Genomic DNA, 15,636 nt, shown 5'->3' with positions numbered 1-15,636 from the left:
AACAGACCTATGGGAGATGAGGCCCAGAGAATAGGAAACTTGCCCAGAGTTATTCCAATAGGAATTGTAGAGCCAGTACACACACACATCAGGTGTCAAGTCTTGGGAGCCTAAAAGCCAAGAACTAGAGAAATCTGAGGTACTTTTAATTTTAATCCATTTACGAAGCCCACCACCTAATAATGCACAGTATTTCCACATTCGATGAACTGCCACCATCTCTACCACCATTCAGCTGAGCTTTACCATTTTTACCAGAGGGAAAAAAGATGGAGTTACTCTGAATACACAGCTATGCAGGTGGCACATATAGCATGGTCCATGTCACAAGCCACCAGCTTCAGCTGAGAGAATACCACCTAGACCAGAAGGCATGGCCAATACATGCTGGCAGTCTACTCCAAATATTGTATTTTTCCACATTCAGGATTTCCATTAAAGTAACAAACCTTTAAGTAACCTTCTCAAGGGTATCCCTAAAGAAGAAGGGGGAAATAAAAGATAACAATATCATTCTTAAACTCCTAAGTGGAAAAAAAAAAAAAAAACCTGTTTCAAATTTAAGAAAATGCCAGAAAAACTAAAACAAAAACAAAACTCAAGCAAGCTTTCCCAAGGCCTTCCTATAGAGGAGCAAGGGCAGCCCCACTGGTATATGTGTGACAATGAGGCATCAGAAACACTGTCTCACACATGACCTTCCCTGCAACTGTAAAGATCTCACCTGTCCTTGGCAATAGCAAACAGATCCACATCATCATCATCCTCTTCAAACAGGTTGGTCTCTTTCACAGCTTTCGCTTCTTGGCCTTGGGTGGTCCCCGAGTCCCATAGTTCTCCTTTGGACTTATTGTCAGGTGCTAACTTGGTATGTGAATCAGCAATATTCCATTGGTCCTTAAAACACAAGACACACTTTAAAAATCCACAGGGCAGTGCTGACAAAATGGTCAGGTGGCAAAAGGCACTTACTACAGAACCACGAGGACCTGATTTCAAGTCCCCGGAGCCCATATTTAAAAGAAACAGGTATGCCCATATATGCCAGTGTCCCCAGCATTGGGGCCTAGCCAAACCACGTATAGACATAAACAAGCCTCACCTCCTCCACTCAATACATATACATGCTCAGGTTCTCTCTCTTTCTCTGTCTCTGTCTGTCTGGCTGTCTGTCTCTCTCTCACACACACATATACACATGCAAGGAGCTTTGGCACAGACAGCTTAGTGATATAGACCTGTATTATCTAGTGGGTAATTAAAATATAGAACATGACAAGTAAAATAAGTTTATTATCTGTTAAGTTACAATCAAACTAAGAATGAAACATACTCAAAGAAAAGCCACGTCTTTGAGCAGCTGGTTCTAGACTACACACACTTTCTCACTCCTGCTTCCTCCAAGTGCGTTCCAAGTTCTCTATGGTGCCACCTTGTGTAAGGACAAAAGAACTTGTCTATTTTTAAAAAACAAAATTATAATAATTAGTTATATACAAACAAGTGTAAAAAGTAAGATTACATCAACTTTGGAAGGAGATTATTTTAAGTAAAATCCTAATGCAAAAGAAGGGGTCAGATAGGACAGGGAAGGGGACAAGAGACTGTAACGGGGAATGATGTTCAAATACATTATGTGTATATACAAAAACTATAATTAATAAATGACGACTCATGGTTAAGAACTGCTCCTTAACCAGCCATGTTCAGTAATGATTACAAAGCTTAAAAAAATTTTCAGTAAGAAAACCACACCTATGACTAATACTCTTAAAGTCCCAAGTGATCCCAGAGACAGCCAAGGAGTGAATACTGGAACCCTGGTCACCTTTATTCTTTTGTTCACCAGCTCTGGCTAGGATTGTTCTTTTCTTGACACCACGAAGATGGGAAAAGAAATGATAACAAACAATGCTAAAAAAAAGAATGGGTATGTGGTATGGGAGGATGATAGCATTGCTGAATAAGTCTGAGGACCTGAGTTCAAATCCTTATACCCACATAAGAAACATTAGGCACTGCCATGCATGGGCGGAGCTGGAGGGGATGAAGACTTGAGGATTACCAGGGTCTGCTAACCACTAGCCCAGCTCCGCTTCAGTGAAAGACTGTGTCAAAGAACAACAGTGATAGAACAGACCACCAGGCATGCTCCCTGGCTTCTGAAAAGGCTCATCTGTACACCTGTGCTCATAAGCTGTAAACATGTATACTATACACACACACACACACACACACACACACACACACACTCAAGTAAAGAATGGACAGTCCATAATAAATTTACACATTTGAGAAGAAAACATAAATTAAGCCATTTTAAGATGCTTTCTATAAAAACTATTTAATTACAATTTGTCTCTAACCTAGTGCCCTTCTAACATCCCTAAGATAAAAGAGCAAACATAATTACACAGATTTTTTTTTTTTATCATTATTTTGGTTTTTCAACACAGGGTTTCTCTGTGTGGCCTTGGCTGTCCTAGACTCAGTTTGTAGACAAGGCTGGCCTCAAACTCACAGAGATCCTCCTGCCTCTGCCTCCCTAAGGGCTGAAATTATAGGCATGTGGTATTATGACTGGCTGGTAGATTATTTTTAACAGCTTAAATTTCTTTTGAGAAGGGATTCCAAGGAACCCAGGCTGGCTTCAAATCACTATGTGGCTAGGGATAATCTTGAACTTCAGATCTTCCTGCCTCCTCCTCTCAAGTACCAAGAATATAGACAGTACCTGGGAATTAAACTCAAGCTTTCTAACAAACTACGTATGCTGGCTTGTTGAAGACACAGAGCAAAACCTGAATGAGTTGATCTTGCTAAACCCTTCAGCTCACTACTGCAGACCATATTCAATCCCATCATGCTTATCCTCAATTCTGTTTTCTGTCATACCTAGTAAAACATACCCACAGGTTCTTTTTCACCTAAAATGTATCTTAAATATGAATGCTTTTTCCTTGCTATCTTTTATTACAGAGTTTCAGTCTTGTGGTGGAAGCCATATTTACTCCATTTTGAAATACTCATGTTTAACATATTAAATATTTTTATTTAAAAGGTACAATCTTGTAGGCACCATCTTTTTGTGACTAAACTGTGGTGAGTATAGAACAGTAAGCGAATGTGTTTAGGACAGCACTAACTTTTCCTTCATTCCCATCAATACCTCCCATGTGGGCAAACCTTAACCTACCTCCTCATCACTGCTGAACAAGGCAGATGCTTTCTTTTTGGGCTGCTCTGGAGGTTTTGGTTTCTCTTGATTCTGAGGTTGTAGAGATGAAGTCTGCTTCTTAGCTGCTATACTCCCAAAAAGACTGTCCTAAAAGGATAAATGGTAGTAAAGCATAAAGAGGGGTCACCAACTCATATACATGAAACCCAAGTGAGACATCCTCTCACGTCAAGGGAGTCATTCTCCTACGAGGAACAGAGTGTAACATATGTGGAAAAACAATCATCAAATACCTGCGCATCTCAGTCCACAATCTCGTGAATTACAAACCCTATCCACAAAAAGAAAAACAAGGTTGCCATGGAATTCTTTTGATTAAAAAAAGCTTTAATTATGATTGTGTATGTGTGCATGTGCACACAGGGCTATGAGTGGGAAGCAGTGTATGTGTATAGGTCAGAGACAACTTTAAGGAGTTACCATAGAACCTGAGCCAGAGCTTGAAAGAGCAAAAGCACCGAAGGAAGGTCAAGATGGAGGTGCCCCTGCCCAGTGTACCCGGGAGCATGGGAGTCGTGGCAGCAGCCACCAATCATACATTTCTTTCTAAGAATTAGAAACTAGATTAATGGCAAGACGAAGTGTTTACAGAAAGTCGGAAAAAGAAGGTCTTATTTATAGTTAATTTATAATAAAGAGGGGCTGGAGAGATGGCTCACAGGTTAAAAGCATTCTTACAAAGGTCCTGAGTTCAATTCCCAGTAACCACATTGTGGCTCACAACCATCTATAATGAGATGTGGTGTGTAGGCCCACATGCAGGCAGACAGCTGTATAAATAATAATAAATAAATCTTATTTTTAAAAATTATAATAAAGACTACAAAGGTATGGAACAGTTTACTAACTAAAATCCCTGGAATCCTAAGGATTGAACAAAACTTTCAGAGGGCCAAAGTTTGGTTTATGATGCAAAAATACTATATGCTATATACTATATGCTATATACTATAGCAGTGGACAGTCCTGAGCCAAAAGCCAATAACGGAGGTCTTTAAGTAAAGCCTGGTAAGATAGACAAGACGACAAGAGTAACAAACTGGAGTCCAGTGGGATGTTAGTGACAACAGCTTTCATTAACCATGCACTTAAACCCTGTATCAACCACTGTGCAAAGATATGACATTATTTATTTCAGTGGCTACAATGAACCTACTGACCTTTAAGCCATAAAAGATGGAGGTGCTAATGTATCTGCATTGATGAAGCTGAGTATAGAACCACAACTACATAGATCAACCACAGCACAATACTACACAAAGGTTTGAATCTGGATCCTCTTACCTCTTTTCTTTACCACCCCCACTCTCTATACCCAAGTGAGAAGGAAGTGTAAACCTAAAACATGCTGCCTGCTCTTTCCTACTGTCATGTTATCCAAAATATTCTCATAGATCATGGGTATAAAATATCCACCCTCTCCAAAGAGTATAAAAAATGAAGCCTATTTGGCTTTCCCCAATAATTGAGTCAAGATTTTAATGTCTTCCTAGTTGTATTCCTGAAAAGACTTGGGGGTCACTAATGTGACCAGACACCAGTGACCCAGAAGCCTCTCCATCACTCTTCTCTACTGCCTGCCACTCTGGCTACAAAGCCATCAAAACAAATTTCTACTGTTCTAGGTTAATTATCTGGTGCTGCAGTAACAACATTTACCTCTTCATCTTCATCACCAAAAAGAGAGACTGATGTGGGGGGCTGGCTGGACAGAAGTGATGCACTTTTTGACTTACTTGAACTTTGAGAAGAAAACAAATCCTGTTGAACCAAAAGCAAAGCTGCTGGTTAGCTAGGTCTATCAGCTTTAATATCTGGTCAGCACAAAATACTAGACTAGAGCATGATGGCTTTGTGTGTCTATATCTGGGACTTCAGCATCTGCCCTTAGTGTGTGTGGTACTAGGAGAAAAGGAAAGCCACAAGATATTTCAGGTAGTCTCTTTGTAGCCTGCAGGGCAACCATATTCCCACCCAAAGGGTGTAAGGCAGGATGACATTTCCCAGTCAGTCATAACACAAAAACAAAAGGCTTCCTTTCTCTCAAGTATCAATAAGAAGCATACAAATTCTACCACAAAACAGGCTACATTTGCAAAGTGTTAGGCCTATGATGGCAGTACTGTTACGATCTCTCTTCCTCAGAGAGTATATTACATCTTTTAAATAAATACAAATTAAACTCCCATTTTATAAAGTTGCGCTTAGCAGATAACTCAGTGGTAGAGTATATGCCTGAAAGTGCCTACTGTTCTATTACTGTACTATACTATTACTATGAAATGCTGTAAAAGATCTGTCAAGTTCTGAAGGTGTCCTCAAAATTTATAAATGGACTGTCATAAATGGACGATCAGCTCAGACTGCAAGGAATACTCTGCAAACAGAGCTGCATGAACTAGAAACATAAACCAGGCCAACCTGTCCTCGGGGCAAAGGGACCTCAATACAAGAGCCAGATAATTAAACAAGACAAGAACATTTTCCACGACCTCTTTGGATGCTGTGTTTTTATTATATAACCAACATCTACCACTCATCAGATACAAACCTAATGAGTTCACTGACCTAGAGAGAATTCTTAGCACACTGATTTGCACTTGGCTTCATTAGTCCCCATGGTTTATTTACAAAGAGGCACCAGTCTCCCATGCCCCTCCTGCATTTTACATACCGACATGGGCTGGCCATTTTAAGAATATCAACATAGTTCAACCAAAGAACAAAAAACAGATTTCTACATTGTCATTTTGAACGTTCCTTGGTGACAACAGACATACAAACACACACTTACTTCTATTAACTCAAAGATGCAAAAAATTTTTAGTAAAACAACCTTCCTGCCCACATTTGAGACACAGATAAGCACAAAGAATCATTCCAGTTCAATATTTTATGTCTAGACTGCTTTATGTTACTTCTCTTTGCCCAGCAGTTCTAATTATTCAATAAAAACCATTCACTCTATGATGCTGCCCATGGGACAAAGGCTTGAGGAGTGGTTTTAAAACAAGAATCCAGGTTATTAAACTCTACCATCAAGAACTGAAGTTGGGGAACCAAAACTATAGCTCAGTGACAGAATGCTTGCCTAGCATACACAAGGCCCTGGGTTCAATCCATAGTCTCTGTTTCTGTGACTCTCTGTCTCTGTCACTGTCTCTCTGTCTCTGTGTCTGTCTGTATGTCTGTCTCTCTCTCTCACTCACACACACACACAGGTACAATGAAATCTATCCATCTGTCCCATCAACAAATGCAGAAGGAGCAACACTGACTTCTGCGATGGCTACTCTTGGCTGTCATTTGACACAGCAAGGAAGACAGGTCTTCAGTTGAATCCCTGCCTTCGTCAAAACGGACAGTAGGGTATTTTCTTGATTGCTAATTGATAGAGGAGGACACAGTCCACTGTGGGCAGTACCATCCCTGGGCAAGTAGTCCTGACTTGTGTAAGACAGTTGTATGAGTATAAGCAGGAAAGTAAGCTAGTGAACAGCATTCCTCCTTGGTCTCTGCTCCAGGTTCCTGCTCAAGTTCCTGTCTTGGCTTTCCTCAATAATAAACAACTGTAACATGAAATGAACCTGCTCCTCCCCAAGTTTTGGTCAGTGTTTTGTCACAGACATAGAAAAGCTACCTAGGGCAACTCCCAAGACTAGGATAAAAAGACAACACAGCCTCTATCTGATACTCTCAGGAGCTGAGTCACAGACATCAGCGCTGCTTCCTACAGCTACTAGCTTAGAGACCCACCTCAGCTTGGGATGGGAGCCCAAGCTGCTTGAGGCTTTCTGCCCACAGCCTGTCATCTGTCACCAGCAATGAGAGGCACACACTGTGATGAATATGTATCACAATGGGAACACACTAATAAGTCGCACTGCCATTAAAGGAAGCACCAGGCTGATTTCTTCTCTCAGATAAGCATCTCTTCACAAATGTGAACCAACAACTGAGATGTAAACATGTCAAAGGAAATGCAATGGATTCAAATCTAAAAGTAAAGGTACTGTACATGTATTGTTTTCTGAAGATCATAGACTTTCAAGAAAATGTAGGGCCTCGCATATGCTAGCCAGGTATTTTATATCACTGAATTATATTCTCAGCCCAAGAGATTATTTTCAAAATAAGAACTGAACTATTTAATAAAGTCTTAAACCTCTGCTTGTAAGTTATTGATGTATATCTACAGATGAACATCCAGAACTATGAAAAGAATTCCATACCTCAGAGTCTTCTTCATCTGAAAACAAACCTTTCTGAGTCTTTGTTTCTGACACAAACTTCAGACCTTTGCTGGAAGGTAAGGTGACCTAGTTTGAGCCACACCAAAAAAGAAGGAAAAAGAAAAAATACTATTAGGAAGTAAGGGACATGAAAACAAGTTGGACCACTCATTCAGAAAATGTGCCCAGCATCTACTGTGAGAAGGCAACAAGCCAAGTACCAGGGGACTAAACATGCCCGGGACCTTCGTTTGTATAAAGCTTACACAAAGATTTATACAGAAATATCACAGGAATTTAAAAACTGGTGTAAATTAGCCAACAAAGAAGAAACAGTCTCACTAGAAAATAAGTTTCTCAGGTTTGATGAGGCCCCAGACAGTGAGATGGTACAAGCAAGATAAAGCACGGGCCACATCTCATGTATATAGGAGCTTGTACTGTCACACGGGGCACAAGAGGGACAGACAGAAGAAGGGCAAACTGTTCTAGGGACCAAAATGATTTTGATTGCTGACATTTGGTAGTTGACACAATGTGATACAATGAGGCATGTGTGATGGTCACTCCTGGTTGTCAACTTGACTACATCTGGAATTAACTAAACCCAAGTGACAGGGCACACCTGTGAGGAACTTTTTTCCTAATTAAATCAATTGAAATGGAAAAACCTACTTTTAATCTGGATCTTTTAAAGTAAAAAGATACAACTTTAATCCAGACCTTTTGAAGTAAGATGGTCCACCTCTAATCTGGGCCACACCCTCTGTGCTGGCAGCCTATGTAAAGGACATGAAGGAGGAAGCCTGCTCTCTTTGTCTGCTTGCTCTTGCCTTCACCAGCAAGTCCATTCTTTCAATAGCCTTTAACCTACTTCTTCAGGATTCCAGTGTATACTGAAGACCAGCTGAGACATCCAGCCTTGTAGACTGAGCAACTATGGGATTCTTAGACCTCCTGTTGGCAGACAGCCAATGTTGAACTAGCTGGACCACAGCCTGTAAGCCACTTAATAAATCCTTTATAAATAAATAAATATTATGTACACACAAATATATAGATGTGTACACACACACACACACACACACACTAAAGAAAGAAAAAACAATATAGGACATCTGTGGGATAAGATATCTCACAGAAAAACAGAATACAGACTATGTATGAAATTATTTTAAGTAAGTATTATATTGGGTATGATTTTATGAAAAAAATTTTAGGGCAAACTGTAGCCTCACGAATGCAGATTACCATTAGTTCTTCTACAGAGTTACTGTCAATCTCTGGCCAGTGACAATAGCAACTGGTCATAAAACAGTTTTCCAAGGACTGCTTAGTAAAACACGTAGGGTGGTAAAATATCATAATGACTATAAATTACTTACAAATAGTTCTGAAAACAATGTTTGCACAAAGGTTCAGACATATATTTGGCAAATCCTCACAAATCTGGTTAGCAGTTATTTGGAGTTTCATGTGTTTTCCAATTTTATGTTTAAAGTTTTTAATACAAATGTGACTGCTATTCTTAAGTGTCAACTTGGCACATTTGGGAAGAGGGAACCTCAACTGAAGAACCGCTTCTGTCAGATTGGCCTGTGGGCCTATCGGTCAGGCATTTTCTTGGTTGCTAATTGATGTAAGAGAGCTCAGCCTACTGTGAGCGGCGCCACCTGTAAGCAGGTGGGCTTGGGCTGTGTGAGAAAGTAGTTGAGTGAGCCAGCAAAAGCAAATCAGTAAGCAGCATTCTTCCATAACCTCCTCATAAGTTCTTTTCTTAGTTTCCTTAGGGCTGGACTACAAACTGTAAAATAAACCTTTTCCTCCCCTAAGTTGCTTCAATGAGTGTTTATTCACAGCACCAGAAGGCAAACTGGGACAGTAAACATGAAAGAGAACGAACTCTACATCCCTCAGAGATCCAGATAAATTGGTTCTGTAAGTTGAAGGCCAATATCCCACCATCCCCTTCTACTCACCGTCTTATCTGCCTGTGTTTTGTTTGCATCTGTCTGACTCATGGAAGCTTCTGGCAAACCTGCTGCTTTTTCTTTGAATAGATCTCCTTCCTCGTCATCAAAAATAATGGCAGTGGACTTGATTTTGTCTTAAAAAGAAACCATGACATAAAATTACACCAAGGTCAAAATCCTACCACAAAACTGACATGTACACACACATCCACACACCCACATGCAATTATCTCCCAAAGATAAATATGAAAGGCATCTTATATCTTGATCATTTACAGAGAAATAAAAAGTAAATGGACCATACTCTTCATTTAGTATTGTTCCCTTTCATTTTCCCTGCAGTTCTGAGGACTGACCAGAGAGGGCAACATGTCAGTCGAGTGCCACTGAGCTACTCTCCCTAGTGTCATCACCCTGGTACTCAGAGAGCAACTGCAGTTCAAATAAAGCAAGACAGACACTAACCATCTGAATGAGTCCTTCTCTCCTTCTCCACACAGAAGCATCCTATGCTAAATGCATCCAAGATGGGATTAAAAAGTAAAGATCACTTTAAAGGGCCAAAAGGTCATTAATTCTAGGAATGAGATGGTGAAGGTTCACTTCTGTTTTCATTAAAATCAAACTATACAGAAGTAGATGAAAGCAAATGCTGGAATTTCCCTTATTTTCACCTGCCCACCCAGACAGGACAGGCAGAAGAGCTTGGTATACACACTTCTAAATCTCCCACAACTTCATGTATTAATGTCAGCTACTTAAAAGTTTTAAATAATCTGAGAAAAATGAACTACCACTTGTATTTTTCACTTAATGTTGAGAAATATTCAAAAGTATAAAAGTAAATCCCTCTTTACTTTTACAAGACTTATTTGTTTGTGTGGTTGGGTGTGTGTATGCTCATGTATGGAGGTGTGTGCCCATCTGTGCATGTACATAGAAGTCAAAAGGTGTCCAGTGTCCTAAGTCAGAAGGTGTCCAGTGTCCTATCACTCTCTACATATTCCTCTGAGGCACGGTCCTTCCCTGAACTTGGGCTTGTATTTTCTCTACTACACTAGAAGCTAGGGAGCCATAGTGATCCTATCTCTACCCCTTTAGAGCTGGAGTTCCAGGCATACACCTAATGGCAGGCTTGTTCCATGGGTGATAGGATCAGAACCCTGGTCCCAGGACTTTGTAGAAAGTACTCATAACCTCTGAGCCATCCCTCCAGCTGCTCATTCTCTTCAACAATTTTACAAAGATCCACTAAAAAGAAAGACCACAGTTTTCTTGATTCAGGAAAATCTGAGTGGTTCCCTTCTTTTTGTTCCCTAAGCAAAGCCATGTGTCAGTGAATAAGGCATAGGAAAGACTTCAATAAAGACTTCAGAGGAGGGAAGAAGAGCACTGAGCAGGCAGCAGGCCAAAAAAATGCTACCAGAAGGATAAGGCCAAGGATAACCTGAGTAGAGAAAAGAGAAGATGGGAATTAAGCAACCAGCATGTTCTGTTCATGTAATTTCCCAGAGCTGCAAGGAGGAAGTATGACTAAATTTCTATCAGTAATTTGAAAGGTAGAAGCAGAAACTTTTGAGAAAAAAAAATAGAAGAAATTCACATCCCTATTAAAAAAACAAAATAACCTCAGTAATTAATTTCCAAAGCAGAAAAGACTAGACCATTAGGGACCCTCAAGGTTGTTGCACAATTTAAGCATAGACAAAGACAATGACAGTTCAACAAGGCATTCGAAACTGCAAGAGACACTGAACATAAAGAACTATGTCCCTTTAAGTTCAATATTCTTCTCTAAGCTCCCAGAATTAGGCTGAAAGTGTACCGGTCTTAGAAGGCTTGCTACAAGATGGCACAAAAAAGTTGTTATCATCATTGTCATTGTCATCATCATCAAAGAGGCCAGCAGGAGTTGGCAGATGTGGGCTCTTCCCTGGAGTGGACTGCTCATGTTTCTGAAATTCCTTCAGTGATGGGGCAGAGGCAGACCCAGGCACATCGGTATACCCTGTGGATAGAAAGATAATCAAAGCTATTAGCCAGGGATAGTCTCCCGACTACAACACTACTCATGAGTCAGGTTCATCCACAAACACTTAAAAAATGAAATAACCTTTGGGTTACTGTTGGAGAGCTAAACCACGGTGCAGGATTGCTGGCCACTCAAGAAATTGCACTGATCCCCTCATTCTTTTCTCCCTTCCTCTGTCTGTCCGTCATCTCTCTCCCCCTCTTCTCTTCTTTTCCTCCCCCCTTTTTCCCACACCTGTAGCTCTCTGCAGTACTGGAAAGGAAAGCAGGGCCATGCAAAATGCATCCCCAACCCCAGAGCCTTGCAATTCAAACAGAATGTGCGCTCAGATCTCCAGTAAACAAGCTCTAGATATAAACACGCTAATGCCTTCTAGGGCTCCCAGGTACCCCCTAATCCCTAGGCAGTCCTTATAAAAGATGACAAAATGGAATTATACAGTTCTTAAAAAAGCACTGGGATGATGGGTTAGCACGTAAGTGATTGTTGTGGAAACATAAGGACTTCAGTTCAAATGTCCAGAACTCACAAAAAAAGCAGGGTGTGGCTGGCACCTGTGCTTGTTGTAACCCAGTGCTGGCACAGAGGGTTGGGAGGCTCTCTGGGGCTTACTGGCCACCAGCTCAGTGTGAGACCCTGTCTCAAGGGAATATGAAAGAGAGTGCTAACACAAAACATTTGTTATCTTTTCTCTGCACACACAGGCACATGTGCATACCATACATACACACAGGAATAAACCCTGTTACCTAAAAGTACAGAAACAGCCCCGGCTGGGATTTTCTTTCCAGGTTTGGGTGACGGAGATTCTAGAATAAAGAAAAAAGGTCAATCATTTCACCAAATTTGCGGAGCATGGTAGGACACACCTGTGATCACAAAACTTTAGCAGCTGAGGCAGGAGGACTGTAGTGCTTAAGAAAAGCTCAGGGCTACATGATAAGCATCAGACCAACCAGGACTACAAGCAAAACCACCTCAAAAATAACAAGCGCCCACCCCTTCTCTGGAGTCATTGAAATGTGGCATAGGCCTGAAAAGGCATTTTGGGTTTTTTTGTTGTTGTTGTTTAAGCACAATTTTTCCTGAGTAAGCAATTTAAAAATTACTGAGTTTTTTTTTTTTTTTTTTTTTTTCATTTTTACTGATAACAGAAGCTTATACTTTAGGATTAACACAGTCTAAACTACAGCTCCCATGGAAGATGCACTGAGGTTAAAGAGCAACAATGAGAACTTGTGGGGAAGCCAGGAACAGAGTAAGCAAGGTCTTTTAATATAGCCCTAATGCTATCCTTTACAGCTCACTGCCGTGAACTAGTGAACGGGAACAGCAAAACCTATGAGACGGTAGAGAAGAAAATAAAATAAAAGCAGTGAAGAAACAAGAAAAGTAAGTGAACTGACATGAAAGCAAGGTAAGGATGGCCCCAACACAGAACATACCGCACGAAGGCTGTCACTTAAAACAATTTATTCCCAGTGTCTAAAGAACCACTTTAAATTTAATGGAATAAAAATGGTAGGCTTTTAAAAATTCCTACAGAAGATTCTGATGAGAATGCCACGATGAGGAATTACTGATATACTCAACACAATGTTCCCTTGAATTAAATGTCACTATAGTTAAGCTAGCCTGAGCATAGCTATCAAATACTTTCCCTTTTTGACTTTTTTTAATCATCTCTAAAAGCCAAATGTGTGATATGGGTCTGAAGATGTCTCTTCCTAAGAGAGAAATTGGCAAAGACAAACTGTCTTCAACTGTTTCAAGCCAAAAAACAGCTTTGAATTTAAAGCTTTGGGTGTTCTGTCTCACAATGGAAAGAGCTTTAGAACATGTTTGCTGAGTAGTTTTTTGTCAACCTGATTTGTTTGATTTGTCTGGAAAAAGCAGTTCTCAGCTGAGAAACTTCCCCCTTCAGACTGGCCTACAGTTAAGTCTGTGGAGAACTTTCTTGATTAATGACTGCCGTAGGAAGACCCAGTCCACTGTACACAGTACCAACACTTAGTGAGATGGTCCTGGAAGAGGTAGAAAGACAGCCAAATATGAGCCTGGAAAGCAACAGGGTGATGGACTGTATGCTGCAAACATGACGTACACTCTTCCCTTCCCAAGCTGTTTATCAACAAAACAGAAAGCAAGCTAGGATACCATGCAAGGAAAAGCATTCATTCCCAAGCCTACCTTCACTAACAGGAGCATTCGCTTGCTGATCCCGGGAGACTTCCCTGAAGAGGTCACTCTGGTTGCAGTAAAGCACAGGATAATTTAAAAATTATCTGAATTTGAAGATTTCTGATAAGTATTTTATACTTTGAAGCTACGTATTTACTGTCCTGCCAAAGAATCAGTCACAAAGTGTGGACTAGAGCAAAATGAACTTAATGTGGGCCTGTCAGGAATTAAATAAAAAGATGGAAGATGACAACATATTGGTAACTCAAGTATATTATCCACTATTGATATTCTCAGAGCCTCTCCTCCAATCAAGGGACAACAGAACATCAGGATATATTGTATTTCTCAGTCAGTGGTTTTGACTACAACATGTCCCTAAGAATTAATGAACAGAAAGCTACTTTTCTCAAACACACTCAAAATTGCACACTTAGTAACACAGATACAAAGAGCTTTGTTCATTTACCCAACTCACCTCATCTTCATCATCAAAAAGTCCATGCCCTTCACTGAACAGACCACCTCTAGAGCCAAACGGTGAGAAGTCTTCATCAGTCAACTTGGGGGGTGGGAACAAGATGTCTTCCTCATCTGTCAAAAAGTAGTGTTGCGCATGGAGTGTTAAAATGGTGTGGCCCGTGGTGGTGGCACACTGCCTGAATGTAATCCCAGCATTCGGGAGGTGAAGATAAAGGAATCAAAGTTCAAGAACAACCTGGACATGGTGGGACTGTGGCCAGTTTGGGCTACATACTAATTCCTTGGACTATCTTGCAAGACTTTGCTTCAAAAACACGAGATGGGGGGGGGGTATATCCAAAATCCTGGTATACCAAAATCATGGTATAGTTGCCTCTACACCATGTACAGTGTAGGCATGGTCTTTAATGAAGCCATATTTCACAAGGAGCATCTGAGAGCAGAGTGATGAATTTCAAACAATCCAGGGAAGTCCTTCATCGTCAAGTGAGTAATGTCTAGAGACAAAACTGACTATTAACCTATCTCTTTCCTGACTTACTTTGAGGCAAAGATATAGTTCAATTGCCACATGCAAAAATTTAGAGAAAGAAAAAACAAACTAAGCAATAATCCTAGAGATGGAGACAATGGCAAGGGACAACAGCTGTCACTACTTAATACTAAGGGGTCATATACAATATTTACTGAAAACTTTAGCAAATCATAGTTCTTACACACCTAAAAAAATCCTAGAAAGACAGGCAATGCCTAGACTAGCAATTCAAATATTCAGAAGCATTACTCCACACTAGCCTTTCTTCCATGCTAGCAATGTAAAACATATTTTCAGAAGCTTTAAAAAAAAAAGTGAATGTCTCAGAGCTGGAGAGATGGTTCAACAGTTAAGAGCACTGACTTCTTTTCCAGAGGACCAGAGTTCAATTCCCAGCACCTCTACCCAGCAGCTACACCTGTCTGTAGCTCCTGTTCTAGGGGACCCGACAACCTCACACAGACATACATGCAGTCAAACACCAACGTACACAAAATAAAAAAAAAATAAAAAAAAAAAAATTTAAAAAGTGAATGTCTCAAAAAAAAAAAAAAAAAGTGAATGGAAGCCAGGTAGTGGTGGCACATGCCTTTTATTCCAGCACTTGGAAGGCAGAGGCAGGCAGATCTCTGAGTTCGAGGCCAGCCTGGTCTACAAAGTGAGTCCAGAACAGCCAGGGCTTGTTTATACAGAAAAACCCTGTCTCAAAACACACACACACAAAAAAAAAAATAAAATAAAAAAAAAGAATGAAGACACAACCTAATTGTCAACACAGGACTTTGGTAACTTCATGCTACATAAAGGCTCCTAATGAGTGAAGGGCTTACCATCTGGAGGTGTTCTCTTTTCCTTCTTCTCCTTCACTGTCCTCTGAGATTTTCCATCTGCTGAGAGTGACTTATGAGAATCTCATACTTTTAACTTTTTTGTCACACAGATACCGATTTGCTACTCATGCC

General features: G+C 40.4%; 1 protein-coding gene across 4 annotated transcripts in view; it reads right to left on the bottom strand.

Annotated features, from left to right (window-relative positions):
* The window catches only part of Washc2c (WASH complex subunit 2C), a 48,560-nt gene that overhangs the window by 16,378 nt on the left and 16,546 nt on the right, over positions 1–15,636 (bottom strand). For 3 of the 4 annotated variants that reach the window (XM_021657058.2, XM_021657059.2, XM_021657056.2), the window contains exons 10-19: positions 15,505–15,564; positions 14,135–14,250; positions 13,666–13,723; positions 12,225–12,284; positions 11,269–11,451; positions 9,450–9,577; positions 7,471–7,557; positions 4,898–4,999; positions 3,197–3,325; positions 725–897 (exon numbers count right to left, since the gene is read on the bottom strand). In XM_021657058.2, coding sequence (XP_021512733.1) covers positions 725–897; positions 3,197–3,325; positions 4,898–4,999; positions 7,471–7,557; positions 9,450–9,577; positions 11,269–11,451; positions 12,225–12,284; positions 13,666–13,723; positions 14,135–14,250; positions 15,505–15,564 — 1,096 coding nt within the window. The remainder of the gene's footprint in view (positions 1–724; positions 898–3,196; positions 3,326–4,897; positions 5,000–7,470; positions 7,558–9,449; positions 9,578–11,268; positions 11,452–12,224; positions 12,285–13,665; positions 13,724–14,134; positions 14,251–15,504; positions 15,565–15,636) is intronic. The other variant, XM_021657057.2, reaches the window with a different exon arrangement.

The sequence above is a fragment of the Meriones unguiculatus genome, chromosome 5 (assembly GCF_030254825.1).
Source record: "Meriones unguiculatus strain TT.TT164.6M chromosome 5, Bangor_MerUng_6.1, whole genome shotgun sequence".
Classification (NCBI taxonomy): domain Eukaryota; kingdom Metazoa; phylum Chordata; class Mammalia; order Rodentia; family Muridae; genus Meriones; species Meriones unguiculatus.
Note: the sequence above shows the minus strand (reverse complement) of the source record. Positions and strands in the feature narration are given on the sequence as shown.